Genomic DNA, 19,588 nt, shown 5'->3' with positions numbered 1-19,588 from the left:
TCACAGCCCAGAGACCGCAAGTTTACTAATCATGTGTGTTACTAATGCAGTGTCCTGACGGCGATGCATGTTTTTCAAGATGAGTCGTCACTCTGCCATTTTTGTTATTTTTTTGTCATTTATTTTGCCTTGTCGCGAGTTACGACAGCTGGAATGGATTAAAGACATTTGAGTTTCAAGTGTGGTCATGGAACAAATTCAAGGCACCACTGTACAAGCCTTTTTCATTTGTCAGCTGCTTTTGTTATTCCATATTGGAAACCGAGACAATTCCAACCCTGAGGGACCATCTTAAGAATCCAACACAAGCAAAAGCATTGCATGATATTCCGACAGATAGATTCTGGAGATAAGATTAATGCGCAAAGCAGTGTGACTCATGAGGGTCAACCAATCAGTTTCTTAAGATTGAGAGCAACATTCTTTAGCCTAATCTCATTCCCAAGTCTCTGATGATTTGCTGATGTCAAATTATTGTTATGCAATCCTTAGATCTTTTAAAAGACGTGTTTGTGTTCTTACTTGGGCTGATTGCAGGTTTGATGTTCAAAGTATCAGTTAATGGCCTGATTAATGTTTTTTCCCCAAGATTTTTATGAAATTTACATAAGAAACAAAACATATGTTTCCTACTATTGACTGATTTTCATTTGCATAACCAAATAAATACATCACATTTTAGTTATAGGGGCCATCTTCCAAGGTCAATAGCCGATTTCATTCTCATAGCATCGCATTAGATACAATGAATGCATATATTATTTCAATAGAGAAAGATTGACATGATACTTATCATTATAGCAGCAAAAAGTATTTCATTTTTAATCGGTCGGCAAAAAAAATCTGTGATGCATACTAGATTATATGCAGGCCTGGTAAATCGAATGGCTCATCTCATCTGAAGAAAAAAAAAAACATGATGGATTTCTCTATTGATCAAATCTGCTTTTTGATGGATGCCAACAATTTTATTCCTCAATAATCTTGAATGAAGACACATGAGTTTTAAGTTCAATATAAGCTGTTTAATAGCTCTGAATAGTTCTCCCAACTTGAAGATAGCATTTTCTCAAAAGTCACATTTTAATCGCTTGCCACGTGTTTTCTGCCCTGTGATGTAATTCAAGCACTTTATTTCAACCTGCTTCTAACAAATGATTGTAATCTGTCCTCCCACCACTGACTTGAATTAATATCTTAATCGAATGACTTTTTCTGTACTTTTCATTTTTGATTCTTTCTCCACCCTCAATAATAATCAACCATTTTGGATCCAAAGAGAGGCAAACAGTAAATTATTGCAAAAGTGTCATGAAAAAGCATAAATTAAGCACATTATAGATGTCTTAATGTTCATATTTGCGCATGTTCAGTAGCTGAGTTTAGCGTATATTGCATCCATAATCACAACAAACATGGTGCAAACCTTCTCAGCCAGGAATGTGCTAAACAATGCAATAAAACCCACACATCAAACACACAAGTTAACCCTCATGCAGTAAATGAAGAGCAAACGATTACAACTGGAATGAGCCGATGACGTATCATTTGAGAAACAGTAACACCACAGAATGCAAAACACAAGCAGCAAACGCCTTTGAATGAATTATAATACGTTTGCCTAATATGACTAACTGATCTTGCTAACATGCTAGCTAGCTAACAGCCAGCTAAAATGTCACAAGATGTTACTTTTTGAATAAATTATATCAATGAGTACATTTTTGTTATTCCAACCTTTTAACCTATTTCATCCATAGATGATTTCCATAGGGGCATTCATTGAAACCCAATTAGTTGAAGAAGTGTGTTTTAGCATTACAGTTGTAGCTAGGCAATTTATATGTGTATATGGGACATCCTCCATTTTAATGACTGGTGCTTTGGATTGTCTGATTGACTAATATAAGCAAATGTGATTGTGTGACTTTTATTTTGTTTTATTTTTATCCATCACCTACTCTGCATTTGAAAATGAGTAAAAAGAAAAAAGAAAAAGAAAGCATTACTTTTGTCAGTGTTGTCATATCACTTTGTCCCAGCGTTGAAGACAAAGTGAGCATGCATTGCAAAGCACACATCTCAAAATACGGTATCTACATTCACAGCCGTTTTGGCACGAGTCAAACATAATTCAATGAAACAATAGAGGAAACTGTGGATCAATCGCATGTTATGTCCATGACCCCCCCTTCCTCTGTGGCTTTCTTACAGCTTACATATTTTACTTTCATTTTGATTTCCTTTTCTTTTCTGGGTATGCGGGAGAGCGGGAGGGAGGGTTGCCGGAACTTGCTGCTTTGATTGACGTGGTAGTCAAGTAAAAGCGATGTGAGTTAATTTGCATGTTTGCTATGTGTCGACACCCTGATTACAAGCTCAATTAATAATTTGACTTCAACTTTAAATTTGTTGCATTGTTCTATGCCCTAGAGTGAAGGACAGATTAAATACAAACATGTGTGGTCTTTGTTTCGAGCCATGTACTGCGGTTGTTCCCAACATCCTGACCAAGAGTATGTAATAAGTTTTGTTGTCAAAGCCTAGCTTTCATATCAACCTCTATTTTGTCTCATAGAATATGGAATGATCGGAGAGCATACAGTAAAAAGTCAGCGGCCAAGATCAGTTCATGACACAAAGGCCCTGCAGGAGCAAGCTGAATCTGCTAAATTTATGGCACAAACTGGTAATATAATAGTTATATTTCCCTATTTTATTTTCTTAACTAAACTTAATTTCATCATGCATGCTCTATCTTGTACTGCACCTTCTTGAGTGGAAATGTTTTTCATTATTATTATTTTTTCCAACTCATTCTCAATGACTACATAAGCAATAATAAGACACACCTTTCATTTATTTATAATTTACTTTGAACATAGACGACTTTTGTGGGTCAGTTTATTATATTTTTACGTAGATATTTACTCACATAGAAATTTTATTTAAAAATAAGGCCCAAATAGTTATTGAAATCCTCTAATGCGTGATCAATTAAATGTGGGCTTATAACCAAGAGATAATGTGACTTGGAGATTAATTGTTAAAACCTGAAAAATAAAAATCAACCATAAATGACAAAGCACAATCTTGAGTTCAATCTCATGTTCTTACTATAATTTAAGTTGATTTAATTTTTTAAAAACGTATTTTAGTGGGTTATTTCCCCTGGAGAGTTTTGTTTGTTTAATTTGGGGTTAAGTGTTCGCCATTTGTTGTTCTGTTTACATTGCTGTCTGTTTAAAGCATTTTAAACACTGTTCATTACCATTTTAATTTGCAACCTGCCATCTCCCTAAATTAACATCCACTCATGAACACTTCATGTAACACACGCTTTAAATATGTTGCATCCTTGTCCAGGTGTATTATTGCTGTTTTTTTGTCTGTTTTTCATCCTCGCATTATTTACCCACCCTGTGCTGCCTCATTTAACAAATTGATCCACCTTCCAGTCTATCTAATAATCTCCAAATTTAGTGCCAGAGTTCTGATATTTAATTGGCTGAATCAATTTATGTCATTATGCTATGTTGTAAGTGTTCACGTTTCTCCCAAAAAAGAAAGAACAAAGAAAAACATGAAATAAATGGAATACTTCAGATGAAAAAAAAAATCATACCCAATCATTTTGGCATGTTGTTCTCCTACCTTGTTGGTGATATAAACGTGCTGCTACACCAGGATTGGATTTCTGTGAGCTTCATGTTTTGGTCCCATTTGAGCTATTTAGAATGCTTTTTATTGCTTAAGAATCTTAATTTAAAGGAACAGTGTGTAGACATTTTGGATTTTTCAATGTTCATTCCTAAAAAAAAAAAACACTATTAATTTTAATAATATGCAAAAACAAAAGTTCTAGCACATCAACATACATTTTTATATTTCTATATACATAATCGTAGGTCTAGTAATCGCAAGTATGTTACTCTGGTTGCCGCTTACCTTACAGAAGGCTGACATGTTTCGCCACCATATTTGTGCTATAGATACCTGAAGGAGACAAATTTAATGAACGTAGCAATTGCAAAGTGTGGCATCTCTGAGGCACCGTGAAATACACATATTTACATCATTGCGTTCTAAAAGTTCACCAGTAGATAGCAACAATTTTACACACTGTCACTTTAATTACTTCTTAACACCTATGTAACAGTCCATTTAAAAATGTTAGTGGTAACTCAGTAACAAAACCCATAGTTGGCTAAAAGCCGGACAACAAAGAACAAATTCCTTTTTTATTCTTATTTTTATTAAAACATAATTTTTGGGGTGATCAGCGTCATTAAATTGCAACATCGGTAACAATAAAAAAAAAAAATTATCCCTTGGTGCAGTGCAGGGCAATCCATAGTTCCCACCTCTTAACTAACCCCCATCAGTTTCCATTTTGTTTTATCAGACGTCATCATCCAACCATGTCACCGTGTTTTTATGAACTTTCATTTATTTATGGTGATTTTTACCTTGCTTTTTCAACATGTTTTTTTGTTTCACTGAAATGGTTGAAAAATTTATGGAGATAAATTGAAAGAACGTTAGAATGCAATAATGTTCCCTGCTAAATTTTTGATCGCCACATTTCTGTGATCTTCGCATTTGTTATGACTTGAAGTGATGTGCTTACTTTGTGATTGCTGTCAGAACAATCCATTACTGATTGGTCAAAGATCAACGTCAAGGAAAAAATTGTGGCGAGCACCACTTCTTTTCCAGCTAACTTTGGCCTGTCCCCATTTTACTGCCCACCTTGCCCCTCCTTAGCCGTGCCCCCAAGACCGTATTGCTGCATTTAACTAGTGTCACCCTTCTCCCATACAGGTGTATCAGGTGCAGAGGAGTGGTCCCAGTGGAGCTCTTGCTCTGTAACATGCGGTCAAGGGTCGCAGGTGCGAACAAGAACATGTGTCTCACCATACGGAACACACTGCAGCGGCCCTTTAAGAGAATCGAGGGTTTGCAATAACACTGCCCCTTGTCCAGGTAGTGTTAGCCGCAGATTCTTTAATGTTTTTTTGACGTATATGTTGTTGAAATGGCAGGAAATGTGTTGTATAGGAATGTGTCTTACAACCTATTATGATCATTTGAATCACTCTTAAGTGTTTTCTTTGTAGTTATTTTATGAATGTGGTTTTTTTTTGTTGTCTTTGTTATGATCACCGCTATGATTTCACCATTTCACATAACTGAGACGCACCTCATCAGCAGCAAAATGGTTTCATGACATTCGGTTCTGCAACTGACAAGGCATCTGCGTCATTTCCTTGAAGATTATCAGGGCAACTCAAAATAGCTTGGCTGCGTTCCTTAAAGCGCACCTTCCACCCCACAACCCCACGCCCCCGACGCTGTACAAATAATATGACAGATGAGTCATCGCGTAGCAACATCGGACTTGTGATTGCCAGCATCTTTTTGTCAGGTGCTCAGGTGCTTCTTCATGGTCATGATTAAAATCAAGCACAGGCAATCATAAACTAAAATATAATCTACTTAGTGCAAACATAACAAATACTTATTTCTTGGCTGGAGTGACAAAATGTACAAGGCCTGAAATTACATCAGATGAGAAATTGATGGTTCAGTGGTTGAGTGTTTAGAATTCTCACGGCCGTGAAGCTGTTAGGAATCCTGGCGGTCCTGCTGCAGGAGGGGCAATCCAGTTCTTTGAAGCTACTTGTGCTTCTTGTTTGACACCGTAGCCAATTTTACAGCAACTTTACATGTTTACACACACCTGCCAAAAGACAAAAGTACTTTTTAAATAATAATAATAATAATAATAATAATAATAATAATAATAATAATAATAATAATAATAATAATAATAATAATAATAATAATAATAATAGGATATTTGTGCATTACACTGATATTTTTAGCACTGGACCCAAAGTTGGCCAATAAAAAAAAAAACATATTCATAAAGGTACAACAATATTGGACTGTGTTTGTGTGTGGTGAAAATGTGTTTTTCTAAACAAAAGCTGTATTGTACTTTTTTTTTGTATCAATTGAGATGTCATGAAAAGCTTCGCACAACACAATGCACGGATGCATCGTGATTTAAGCATCTGCTCATCAAATGTTATGCTGTCATTTTAACAGTGGCTGTGTCTCTTTGTTTTCAATGTGTAGTGTTCACACTTCAGCTCAAGTGAACTGTTCCGCACCAAAGTTCACGTCGCACAGCCGCTTGCTTGCCACATTTGACCAAATGAACAGCACCAGCTGAGCAATCACATCCGCACTTGGTTTTAACCCGACTCAAGCAGACAAGTGTGAACACAACCTTATACTGTGATTTGCTTGACAAATGACATCACTGCTTGATCAAGGGGCTCTAAATTTATCTAACAGTGTAAAGTGACCAATTTTGAATGCTATGGGAGACATTTTTGACACATTCGAATCTGTAATGTATTGTACTTGATTTTTTATTTTAAGTGGGAATTTGGCTGCATCCTACTACACAAGAGAAATGGAATGAGTCATTTCAAATAGCAGCTGATTGAATAGCAGCTCAAGAAAGACTGCTGTTTAGATCTAACAGCATTAGGAACTTGGATTTGCTCGAAAAAGAAATATGAAAAATAGGCTTCACAACCACATGGTGTAATGGGAAATTCCTTCAAAAAGTTAAAGAAACGAAAGTAACTTTCGATTCTTCACACATAGAATGTGTCGATTTAGGTAAGATCTTCTCTGTCATTTTCAAACTGACACTCTTCTTAACATTATATCGCTAAATGGGTTTCTGGTTTCTGACTTGTTCTAATCAAACTGCTTTTGTTTTGTTTTCATATGGAACTAATCTATATTTGTGTCTTGTGAGAATTGAGGCACCAACCTTAGATGTAAACTGGTAACTGGCTTGTTGTCATTGAAGAAAGCCTTTCTTCTATTGTATACATTAATTTATACTTCAAATGACTGATAAAAAAAAAAATCTTATATTTCTGCATGCCAAAGTAGAAAGATGTACAGTATGCAATCTGACATGTGCCAAAATTAGAGACATTGCTTTTGCATGAAAAATGTTGATCGGTCATTAATAATCAAGCAGTCTTTGAAATAGGTCTCTTTCTTTCCTTTTTGGGGGGGGGGCTTCAATGTTAGGGTTATCATACAGACGACATGACTCATCCTCCAAAAGCAGAGTGCTTTAACGGTTATTTTTTTCCTTATTAATAGTTCGTCTTTATAACTCATGCTACCTGGGGTTATCTCGGCAGGGTTTTTTTTTAAGGAATGTCAGTCAATGTTTGACATTTCTCGCTGAAAACTCCAGATGTCCATCAGCATTCTGTGCTTTTGAAACACATCAAAGTGAATAAGGTCCGTTGTTTGACCATCTCACCATCTTAAGATTTTTTATTTATATATACCTAAAATATGTGCAACTGGGAGAAAAATTATGCTGTTGATGAAACAAATTTGGTTTTCTAAGGAGAAATGTGTAAAATAAATTAATTAATAAATAATCAGAAATGGAAAACTTTTTAGACCTGGTAATGCTTTAAATGTGATGAAGGAAATAATTTTCCAGTTAAAAGATTATGGTTAGGCCTTGAATTGGTGGCAGTCTACAGCGTAGTATTAAAACTCATACAGCATTTTTAAAGTTAGAAGTTGAAAACAAAATCACAAATAAATTGTAGGCACATGTATTTCCTGTGAAGCATCATTTCCAAAATGTACTCCCCTAAATGGTACAAATGCATACATTACAGACATAATGTCCATTGCTACTTTTGATCGGCTTTAGAGATGCATCAAAGCAGCGGCTAGAGGCAGACGACTGAGACTAATGCTGACATGCCTTTGCGGGGTTTGATCCGAGGATCTGAATATGCCACCACTGATCCTGAGATCTAACTATTGCCTTTGTACAATTGCAGTCATTCATTTTCCATCTACAAAGTAGCCTTACGGGGGAAAATCATCAAGGTCGGGACAGTCTACTTTTCACCCCGAAATATATTCCGTCTGTTCTAGGTCACTGGTCAACTTTAGATTATTTTGGAACAAACTTTCTTTGGAACCACAAAATAAAAGGCCAATTTTCATTGATAGTCCCCCTGCCAGAAGGAACATGACGTGACCTGGTGTACAAGAAACAAAAAAAAAAGTTAACAGAAAAACAAACTGCAGATACATCTATTAAAAACATCAGCTTTACACATATACAATAACCCAACTACAGGTATGAATTTGATTGCCCATTAGCTATAACTTTCTAATATTTTTAAATGAGCAGTATGAGATGGACTCTCGTATGATTTGTGGGATTGCATTCCACTCATTAATAACATTCCACTATAATAACCAAAAAACTAGATGACTAAATGAAAATCTTTTTAACAAAATTTACAATCTCTTCTAGCAGCTCCTCTAGTAACCCTTGTTGCAGATTATCGAAATCAGGGGTGTCCAAACGTTTTCATTTGAGGGCCGCGTGCAGTAGAAAAACAGAAGGATGTAAAGGCTACTTTGAAATTATTTGACTTTAATTTATTAAAAACACTGAAATCAATAAATCAAGCAATTATTTATTATTTAGATTTTCTGTTTGATAAATAACAGCTTTGTCTTAAAGGTGATAAGGCAATGAATTAGTTTAGTTCTGTATTGGGTATCTCACTAAACTTTGCAATGAACAGCGACCAAATCCCATCTCCACATTTTGTAAATAAATTGTATGAGGCCACATAGGTGAATATTTGTATCGTCTGTTGCCAAGGCAATACATGAAGTGTGTAACCTATTGTATGTCTGCTGCTCTGATTTCCATATTTTGCTCTCCAAAGTAAAACTTTGAGCCAATCGCAAACACTGTCTAGCTGAGGAGGAGGAAGTTGCCATCTGTCAGCTGTAGATACTGAAGTAAATTTCACTAGAAACAACATCTATTGCCAGCTATTGTGTAAAATTAGGACGTTAGAACAAAACGCTTGTGTCCTTTCAAACTGAACTAATAAGGAAGAACCTAATGACAAGAGTTTAAATGTATTTGTCTGATTTTGGCTTTAACATATTGGAACAATTGTTGCAGTAGCGCATCTTGAGGATCCAAAAATAAAATTGCACCATCTGGGACTTACACTGATCTTAAAGACGAAATAATTGCCCGCCTTGGGAGCATTTCTTGCATCGTTTGCACGCCTGATGTCGAACCCCCCCTAATACTGATTGCATGAAATCTGATATGTATTACTGATAATTTATAGAGTATGACCGCGTTTTCAAAAGTGAGGAAGCAGGCTGCGGGCTGTCGGCTGCATAATAATTATTAATATGTTGTTGCAGTGACAGATTTGCAGGGACTATTGTCGGCCCGCATTAACCTTTAGGTCTGCTTTGCAGCGTTGCAGTCAACCAAGAAAAATCAGCAAGCCGCAAAATTGAGCAGTCTTGCCGCATGCCACCTACATCTTTGCTTAGAAAGTCTCTTAAAATAAAGCAGGAACAGTGATCTCTCTCTTTTGTGCGAGGCTTTGTTAATTAGTGTTCACCCTGAAAAGTTTAATAATGATTGTCAAATATACATAATTGACTGACGCTTACGCCCGAGGGTTTGCAAATTAAACCTCACACTGTCCATGTGCTCAGTGTTTCATCTACTATCTTAATAATAGCTAATTACTTTTGATTGATTTTATTTCCTTGTATGGCTCAGCGCAGTTTATTATTGTCCATTTATGTAATGGCACGGCAAGGGGATATTGATCAGGCCTGACACCTTCTCTGTGCCCGCAGTGCACGGTGTATGGGAGGAGTGGTCGCCGTGGAGTCTGTGCTCATTCACGTGTGGCCGAGGTCACCGCACTAGGACTAGGATGTGTGCGCCCCCACAGCACGGAGGCCGGGCCTGCGACGGACCTGAGACACAGACTAAGCTTTGCAACATAGCCCTTTGCCCAGGTATCAACGATTTGCTAGATAAGACAACAAACGTTAGAAATTGACACTTTTGGATCAAATTAAGGTTTCCCCAGCTTTTTCACTGCTGACACAAATTAAAAATGTGGTTCCAACCTTGGGGAAAATTGCTACTGTTGAATAGCAAATGTGTATGTCACACTATTCGAAGGCCAAGCATTTCAGTTTTCGTTGAACAAGGTCCACATATTCAAGGCTTCCAAATGATGAATGGATGTTGCTCATCTCACAATTTTTAAGTCACATTGCTATTTTAAATTGCACTCCCCATATGTCATAGTTTAATGGCAAATGTAACTAGGCCTACTTGATCCTGACCTGCGTGTATCAACAAATTCACTATACAGTTTATCATCGTTTAAAGATGGAACGTTCGTGATCCCAAAATGTCAGATTTTGGTATATTAAGAAAAAGTAACAGAAATCAACTCGTGTCCTTGTAGAGATAATTGTTATGGACTGGAGTGCTTAATTAGCAGTACCATTAGTTACTAATGGTACTGCTAACTAAGCAGAAATTAGTTACGAATGGTCCTTTTGCTGATAAACATGTCAGAGTCCAAAAATTTGAAAAATCCAATTTGATTATAATGGTAAATGGAGTGCACTTTATCTACACCATATGTTGCCCAAAGTGCTTTACCATCATATTCACTACGGAAAGGTTTCCTTTCAAGTTTAAAATAACTTACTTTAACGTCCAGCAGCCCTCAACACACACTAGCCAAGAACCCAGAGTGTTTGTTTTTTTCTTTTGGTAACGTTTTAAAATGCATCTGTATTTTGCGTATCACACTACTAGCAAGCTAGTGCTAAGCAAACCTAAGATGGTTCATATCTCCGGTCCAGCATCCGGGTTTGCAAACTCCTTCTTGCTAGGACGCCGTCAAAGGCCAACAGTGAAGTAATGACAAATGTGTTGATACACCTTTTTTTTTGCCTAGATTGGCTTTGTTGACTGACTGTTAAACATTTAATAGTAAGCTCATTAGCCGGCTAAACATTGCTAAACTTTACATACAATAGAAAACAAAGAATGTCATTTATGTCTACTTTATATTGTTAAAGTCGTTTGGCAGTGACGATATCATGTATTGCAACAACATGGTCATATACATTAATGCAAACATATCTTACTATAAACAAGTCATGGCATGCTTGACAAACAAAAAAAAATAGCTTAAAAAATATTGCTTTGGCAACCAATTAAAATGCTTAAATGATTAAATCGGACCCCTTCACGGTGGAATTAGCTGGGTAAAATCTTCAATAATTACAATTAGCAAAGTGTAGCATGTGCTAAAAATAGAAGCAGTTGAGCTTTTATGCATATAACCATGCTGCAATCAATCATGAGAACAAAGCTGAATCGATGCAGCGTTTGTGGTGCATTTAAACTTGTACTGTAGTACTTTACCAACCCTGTGAAGTGTCAATATCATGCTGGCGTCAAAGTCGTATTAGTGCTGATCATTATTTTTACCTTCACACTAAGTGTTGCCTCCACCCTGTTAAGAGTTGCTCTTGTCCTCTGCATAGACAGCATTAAATAGTTTAAAGACCTTGACAGTCATCACAAAGTAAAGCTGTGGTCTAGTCCTTCTGAAGTACGCATGTTGCCTAATACATTTCTATCCCACTGGATTTTATTCTAAATCTCCTTCCATTTCTGTCTGTCCTTTTTATTTTTTATTTTTTTCGGCCATCACTTGCGACACGCGTGTTGTGTTGTGGCTGGTACCCCAGTGGATGGACAGTGGCAAGAGTGGAGCTCTTGGAGCGATTGCTCAGTGACCTGTGCCAACGGCACTCAGCAGAGGACCAGGCTGTGCTCGGCGGCCGCACATGGGGGATCGGAGTGTCGCGGTCACTGGGCAGAAAGCAGAGAGTGCCATAATCCTGACTGCACAGGTAAAACAAAAACAAAAAAAAGCCAGAGTCTCTTAATTCCATAAATGTGAACGGATGAATGGAAGCCCAGATTGCATTATAATTATTGCAATCATTTTTATTTGTAGTGACCCTAGATTCTTTTAGCTGCGGTTTCTATTGCACAGCAAAAAAAAAAAAAAGTCTTCAGAGCGAAAGAATCAAGAAAAAAGCTATAATGTTCTAGACCATGCTCTATCAATTGGATTTGTTCAATCCAGTTAGAAATGCTGTATGCCTTTCACAGAATTCCGGGTTAGGCGTCCACCCTGTCTGTCAACACCATTGATGCATTAGAGGCTCAGAGATGTCAGCTTAGTGGCCTCCATCAAGCCTTGTCTCATCACACCAAGGCCTTCACATAATCTCCTGATGAAATTTTTGCTGCTGCTGCAGCCTGAAAGAGCACACATTTCTTTCTTTGTTATCCTCCTTTCATACTGAAAGTCTGTCGACATATTTCACAACTACACAATCAAACTGAAGCACTAAAAGAAACAATCAAGGCTTTTGAGGGTGTTTGTGTTTATTTTTGTGATAATGAACCCAATGTTGTTGTTGGCTTCACACAGTGATGATACATTGTGCGATTTTTGTCTTTAATGAGCTCAGCCAATTTAGCAATTCAAATGTATCACAAGGTGAATGATCAAACGCTTGCGGATTAACACTGGCTATGCCATCATACGGCACATCAAATTGATGGTGAAAAATATACATCTTTCCCAAATAGTAATTACAGTTTGAATGGCACCTTCATAGATAGCTATCATCTTAATAAGGCAACATTATGCCATTGAGCTCCTTGGAAAATTCATCCTGGATGCCCAATTTTTTATTTATTTTTTCCCAAGGGTAGGGTGACCAGATTTTCTCAATTTAAATAAGGTCACTACAATTTCGCTGAAAATAAAATATATAATAAATTATCACCAGGAACTATTTATAGCAAATATAATCTCTTGTGAATCTGGTGACCGGTGGTTGTGTTGCTTTAGCTAATGCTAAATGCTATGTTGGTGGACAGTTTAACAGTGCGAAACAAGACAATGTACTCATCACTATCCAACCTATTTGACTTGTTCCCGCAGCTATTAAACGCCAGCTGTGCTGTTTACCTTGCGCCTTTCCCACATTGTAACATTGGAAATATGCCAGCAGAATAGCTCAGTTTGTGTTGGGTCTGACCAGCAACAGCAGTATTATGCTAGAAAGACTACATTTGCCATGATTAATAGACACCGAAGCAAGAAATAGTTTTAGTTACGGTATGACAAAAATACGCCTGTTAGCGATTAAATGTAGTTAGATTAGTCGTATAAGTTGCTAGGACAACCGTGTGGTGGGCATACACTCAGCCCAAACAATCGGCTTGCTGACTGAACTAAAACAAAAACTGGAACGTCACGACCGGACCTGCGTAAAAATGGGACAAAATAATGTTCAAAGTCCTGTTTAAATGAAGTCGGATATCTGGTCACCCTCTCCAATATGCAACAACAAAATTATGTGGGGATGGGTTGACTAGTTACACTTTGCTAAACAAACAAACAAACAAACAAATGAAGGTGTAAAACTAACCTCCTTGGTAGAGGTCATGAAGGACAGTGCAGAGTGTCAAAATATATTTGCTACAAAACAAACATATCGTCATATCTCATCCATATCAATGTGAGTTAGTTCTGGCCAGCATGACTGAGCAGTTTCTGGTTTATACTTGTGAGCAATAGAGAAGGAGGTTAGGTGGAGGACAATGAAATTGTGCTGTCTGTCTTTCCCGCTTCTTGAGAACAGGTTATGGGAATTACTACATTGCTGAAGGGTGGCATTGTTTTGTCTAATGCTCAGTTTAATAGTCTTCATTACAAGGGCATAAAACCTGCTGCTGGTTATGGCAACTTTGAAATTATTATGCTTTAACGTTGGCAGCATGAGGGAAATAATCACCATTTGCTGAGAGGCTTCTGAAGCCATAAAACACACATGCTGCTAAGTGCTCCAAGTTATTTTGTTCAATTTTGGACTATTACTAGCATACTGAGTCTGAAAACTTGCAAAATGACTGATATGAGATAAGCACACTGTATAACAAAACAACATTTGTCCAATTGGATGTTTCTGATTTGATCCTAACAAGATGACTGTGTTACAGCTAACGGACAGTGGAACCCGTGGGGTCCGTGGAGCGGCTGCTCTAAGTCATGTGACGGTGGATGGCAGAGGCGAACGCGAGTCTGTCAGGGGGCAGCGACGACCGGGCATCAGTGTGACGGCAACAAAGAAGAAGTCCGGAAGTGCAGCGACCAACGATGCCCAGGTGAGGCAGAAAACACTTGACGTACTCTAACAGTTAGCAGCCCGTGCTTCCTCCTTCAGGTATTGAAAGGAGATGCTTCTTTTTAGCAAAAACATGCAAAGGAAATGCAGTGCTCCTTTGACACAGATGAAACAAGATGCTTATTTAAATGTTCAGAAGTCTGGATTAATAATGAACATGAAATAAGGGTGCAACATTATCAGAAAAAATGTCATGAAACTATTAGCATGCTAACTCTGCTCCACCATGCCTTAAAATACCAATTCCTACCTCAAGTGAAGTTAGAGTCAACAATTGAACAAAAAAAGTGATGAACTGACTGGAAACGTTCAGAAGTCTGGATTGATAACAGGAAAACAATCAGCATGAAATAAGGTAGCAACATTATTAGCAACAATTTCATGAAACAAGTATTAGCATGCTAACGCTGACCCACCATGCCTTAAAATATGATTTTTTTTAACCTCAAGCGAAGATAGCGAGAAAGTGTCCACCATTAGCGAATCTGCAACAAGTAACTTGGAGTTCAGCGGTAAATAAATAAATAAATACTCCAAAAAACAGAAGCTGATGTTCTGTTTTTCTGAATATGTTTTTCTGTTTTTCTTTTAATTCTGAATTTATTTTCTTTTTTCTGAATATTTTCTATAATATAAATATAAAAATATTCAAAAAAGGGAAACAAAATATTCCGAAAAATTGAAAAAATAACACACAAAAAACACCCCCCCCCCCCCCCCCCCACACACACACACACACGATTTGCCAGAAAAACAGGAGGGTTTTTTTTCTCAAGTAAATGCAATACGCTTCCCTAAGACAGTGAATCAACAATTGAACAAAGAGAGATGGTGGTGAACTGACTGCAAACATTCAGAAGTATGAATTGGTCGCAGTAAAACAATTAACATTATAGGCCTATAAGGAAGCAACATTATCAGCAGATATGTCAGGAAACAACTATTAGCATGCTAACTGTGACCCACCATGCTTTAATACCAATTTCTACATAGGCAAAAGTAGTGAGTCGACAATTGAACAAATCAAAAAGCTGGTCAAATTCTGTTTTGCTGAAATAAAAGAAAAAAAGAAAACATATTGACCCTTAATGTACAAAATCCAATTGGTATTGATTAGATGTGGCTGTTTGCTAGCTGGCCTTGCTGCTAGTTATTGGTAAAATACAGATCCATTTGTAAGCTCACACCGCTAATTTTGTTTTTATTTAATTTTGCTATGATGTGTTCACACATATGAGCATTTCACGTGTTCACGTGATACTAGTATCCTTTTCAATTGACGCAAAGAAAGTATTACACTATGCAGGAAATACGAATGAATAGGGAAATAAAACGGGAGATTGCATCGATGGTGTGCAGTACAATTCTATCACTTTGCATTTCAGCACCATATGAGATTTGTCCTGAGGAATATGCAGCGTCAATGTTGTGGAGACGAACACCTTCAGGGGAACTGGCCTTTAATAGATGTCCACCAAATGCTACAGGTAAGAACAAGCAATTATTATTTTTAAATGTTAAATTTTTGGGGGGTGGGGGGTCCATGCTTTGCTTGCAAGTCCTATATTTGCATTGAGGCAGTTATTTTCTCTTTTATTTTTGATTAAGGAAAAACATAAGAAATGCAAAAGAAAAAAGGGATTGAGCAAGTTTATGTTGTTTTACCACAGGCCACATGATGCCATTAATGTTGAATTTCTTCTGTTAAGATGCACTGCAGTATAGAAACTACACATCAGGCATTGTTGTCCTACAAGTTTCTTGTCTAATCTTTGTGAAATCTACAAAACCTTGTGACACCAAAGCAGAATCTGGTGCCAGAATTCCGCCGCCGAATCCAAAGCAGAATGCCCTTATCCCTTCATCCCAATTCAACACGCAACATAACTCTTGGCAGCACCTGTCAGATTTGCAGGGTGCTGTGACTCATTGCATTGCATTGTTATCGAAAAATTCACTGGTGTGTGTTTTTTAAAGCATTTGGCAGGACCATGAGCAGTCACACTGCTTAATTTTGTGATAGGAGACAATGCCATGGCATTGGCTTTATGTACAATGCAAAAATCACAAGATAAAAAAGGGTTTGAAAAATGAACAACTAGCATGGATTTTGGTGATATTATTTCACCTTGTGTATGTTTTCAAGGACACCAATTGTAAACATGTATTTAATCAAGAATGGACGACATTTGAAATATTTGTATTTCTAACACTTTTTTTTTAGGTTATACTGTATATAAATTAGACTGATGACATAATGAAAATGAACGAATGATTTAATTGGTGAAACATTTCATATTTTACTTACATAACAAATTATGCACAGTCAGTAACTGCACTGTCGGACTAAATTGAAATTATTAAAAACAATATTCAAATATTGATGTGCTTGTTAATCTAAAATAAAAGGTAAATAATGTTCCAAATGAATGTTTGCTTAATTTTGCAATTCACTGATTAGTGTCACAGTTGAAAAATATTTTAGACTCAGTGCTCTTGTTTCACTTAAATTCTAGTGGGACTGATGAATATCCTATCGTTTCTACTTTGCATTCATCTCAAGCATATTTTTATCTTGAAAAGTCTGCTTCAGTGGGATCAGCAAGTTGAACGTACATTCATCTCAAGCACGTTTTATCTTGAAAGGCGTACTTCAGTAATGTCAGCAAGTTGTAAGGCTTTATTGTTTATGTCAAGACATTCTGTCATATGGAAGGAATCAAAACCATCTTTGTGTCTGTCAGTAGAGAAGGACAATAGGTGAGGTTTGTGAGAATAATAACACTATGGTGCAAAATCGCTTGACCTTAAGTGATTGCATAATGGATGGACTGATGCAATGAAAAAAGGGTAAATAAAAGAGAGCAGACATATTTCATGCTTAAACTGCACTGGTACTTATCCTGGAAAAAGACTTTAATGGAGGATAGTTCAGGTCAGGTCAAGTTTGTTTGTAAGGTAATTAATCGCAGCAAAAATCTCAGCAGGGTTTGTAGAGGCTGCGTTATGAAGCTCTGAATGGACTAGAATCTCTATAGCTTCCCTTTTGTATTCAAATTGAGTTCAGAAGACAGAACCTGATGTGAAAGGAAACCATGATTAGGCCTCTTTCTTCCCTCCAGGATATTCCGACTACTGAGGCCAACTTAACGAGGATGAAATATTGATCAGCACAAGCAACGCAACTAAATATGAGACATGAATGTAGTCAGACAGCTCTGGTGACGCGTCCAAATGTGTTCGGGGCATAGGCGCTTACACTGCCGTTGTTACTGTCATCATCAAGGTCATCATGGAGACAGTACCCAGCGCTGGGGCATAAGCGCTGGGGCATAAGCGCCGGCTCACCCATCACTGGTGACAACTGCCACCACAGGCGAAAAGATGGGGTCGGCTTGTGGAGGGGGGGTGGAGTTTCGACCAATGGGGATAGTGCTTCAATGTGGAAAGACAGGTGGGCCCAAGTGCGCGAGCTCAGCTGCAGCCATGCAGAATATGAATTTGATTTTGACAAAGCAGAACTACGCCAACGAAATCTCAGCCGGAATAGAAACACAGGCTAGACGACGGAAACAAAGCCCGCAAATAATTCAAGTACAACTCATCAGACAAAAGCATAAGCGCAAGCATGTATGATTGGAACGGAAGGTTGTTTTTTTTGAAAGATTTTCTAAACGAGAAAAGTACTTCTAAGAATGCAGACCTCTGCCAAGGCTGAACCATGAACAAAATTATAAGACAAAACAATGTGGAGCACCGTGTTTGTTTGTCTACTCACATTGTCACTTTCGACTCTCAGCAGCAGTCTGATAATAACAAGACAACAAAAGGGCTTTATTGTCAAGCTACACAGAAACAGAAAATTAAGGGATTTCTGTCCTGTAACCATCCATTTAGCTGACTGGTACAACAGAAAACACATTTATGTCCTCTATTTGCATTTTTAGTCTAAGACGTTCCATTTAAATGACTTCTTACATGTCAAACCTTTCTATTTGACGCTTGTTTGTGCCATCAAATTCCCCAATGCAAGTGGAATGTTATGGAAGCATGGAACTGCCAATGTTTAGTAAACATTTTTGACTGGCAAAAACATTCAAAATTATTTGTAAGTGTGTTTAAACGTATTTGCATGTACATTTGATGGTACTTCTAGGCTAGATGCTAAAAACCTTTTCCCCAAACGGGGTAATGACTTGCACATGTGCATATCCGGTGGCATTATGGGAAAGAAATGTCGAACGGAAATCATGCACTGCAACCATAACAATAAATCATGAAAAAATTATGATTAAACAATGTTTACATAATTTATGAACGTATTGGTATAATGTAGGTCAAATGCTAAGAAAAACTAACTTTTTTGTTTTTTTAACTTTAAGTCAATACACTGCAGCATTGTGGGGGAAAAATGCAGAACGAAAATCATGCACTGCAGACATAATAAATAATAAAAAATATGAATAAACCATTTTTGCATAATTAATTTATGAACGTATTGGTATAATGTAGGTCCAATGCTTAACTTAAAGTCAATACACTGTGGCATTATAAGAACAAATTTAAAACTTTAAGCATTTAGCTTAAAAGTAATTCAATTTGCAAGTAGATCTAATCATATTTCTAAGTACGTTACAAACGTATTTGCCAGTCCAAAATTTTCACTCCCCATTGGCAGCTCTATGCTGCGTAGAATGTAGGCTTAATGTGAAAAAAAAACCTGTATCTGGATCAAGACCAAAATGCAACGCTCTTTTTGCCTCGGCCCATCTCCTCTTAAAACAATAACAAAAAACATCCAAAAACTTACTTGTTGGAAAAAATAAGCTTCCTCTATCCTGATCTGAAGACACTATTGCTGGCAAGATTATTGAAAACTACATGAAGGCGTACCAACACATTATGTAGAGGGGTAGTACAAGGTCAAAGAGGTTGAGAAATGCATTTGAACTTGAAGAATTTTTTTATTATTTTTTTACTGTATGTGACAAAGTGTCAAAACACTGTGAAGCGCATTAACATCACTTAAAGCGCTTGATTAGAACAGTATCATCATGTTCAGCATTGCTGGATCAGTGCTTCTCGGTCCATTAGATCCCCCCCCCCCCCCCCTTAGATAACGACACCATGAAGATGTGAGCACACTTTGTCTCCAAGAAATTGTACGGCACTTTAGGCAGCATGGTTTCAGAGATGATTAGCTGATCAATGAATGGCATCTTGCAGGATGGGGGAAGTCTTCTTTTGGCAGCTGATTTGGTCATTTGCCGCTGACTGTGATGCCTCCAGAGCGCCTTGACATTTGATATAAATCTTTTTAGAAAAGGTTCCAATCAGTGTACCGAGAATTGACAGACACCCAAGGACTGACAAA

The 19,588-nt window shown here is 37.3% G+C and overlaps 1 protein-coding gene across 6 annotated transcripts in view; it reads left to right on the top strand.

Annotated features, from left to right (window-relative positions):
* The window catches only part of adgrb3 (adhesion G protein-coupled receptor B3), a 139,460-nt gene that overhangs the window by 48,721 nt on the left and 71,151 nt on the right, over positions 1–19,588 (top strand). For 4 of the 6 annotated variants that reach the window (XM_086092329.1, XM_086092327.1, XM_086092326.1 and 1 more), the window contains exons 3-8: positions 2,579–2,689; positions 4,825–4,986; positions 9,766–9,930; positions 11,695–11,859; positions 14,030–14,194; positions 15,600–15,701. In XM_086092329.1, coding sequence (XP_085948455.1) covers positions 2,579–2,689; positions 4,825–4,986; positions 9,766–9,930; positions 11,695–11,859; positions 14,030–14,194; positions 15,600–15,701 — 870 coding nt within the window. The remainder of the gene's footprint in view (positions 1–2,578; positions 2,690–4,824; positions 4,987–9,765; positions 9,931–11,694; positions 11,860–14,029; positions 14,195–15,599; positions 15,702–19,588) is intronic. The other 2 variants (XM_086092328.1, XM_086092330.1) reach the window with 2 other exon arrangements.

Source organism: Leptonotus elevatus, chromosome 13 (genome assembly GCF_054856555.1).
Source record: "Leptonotus elevatus isolate MCC_2025b chromosome 13, RoL_Lele_1.0, whole genome shotgun sequence".
NCBI classification, from domain to species: domain Eukaryota; kingdom Metazoa; phylum Chordata; class Actinopteri; order Syngnathiformes; family Syngnathidae; genus Leptonotus; species Leptonotus elevatus.
This window is presented reverse-complemented; position numbering and strand designations above follow the sequence as displayed.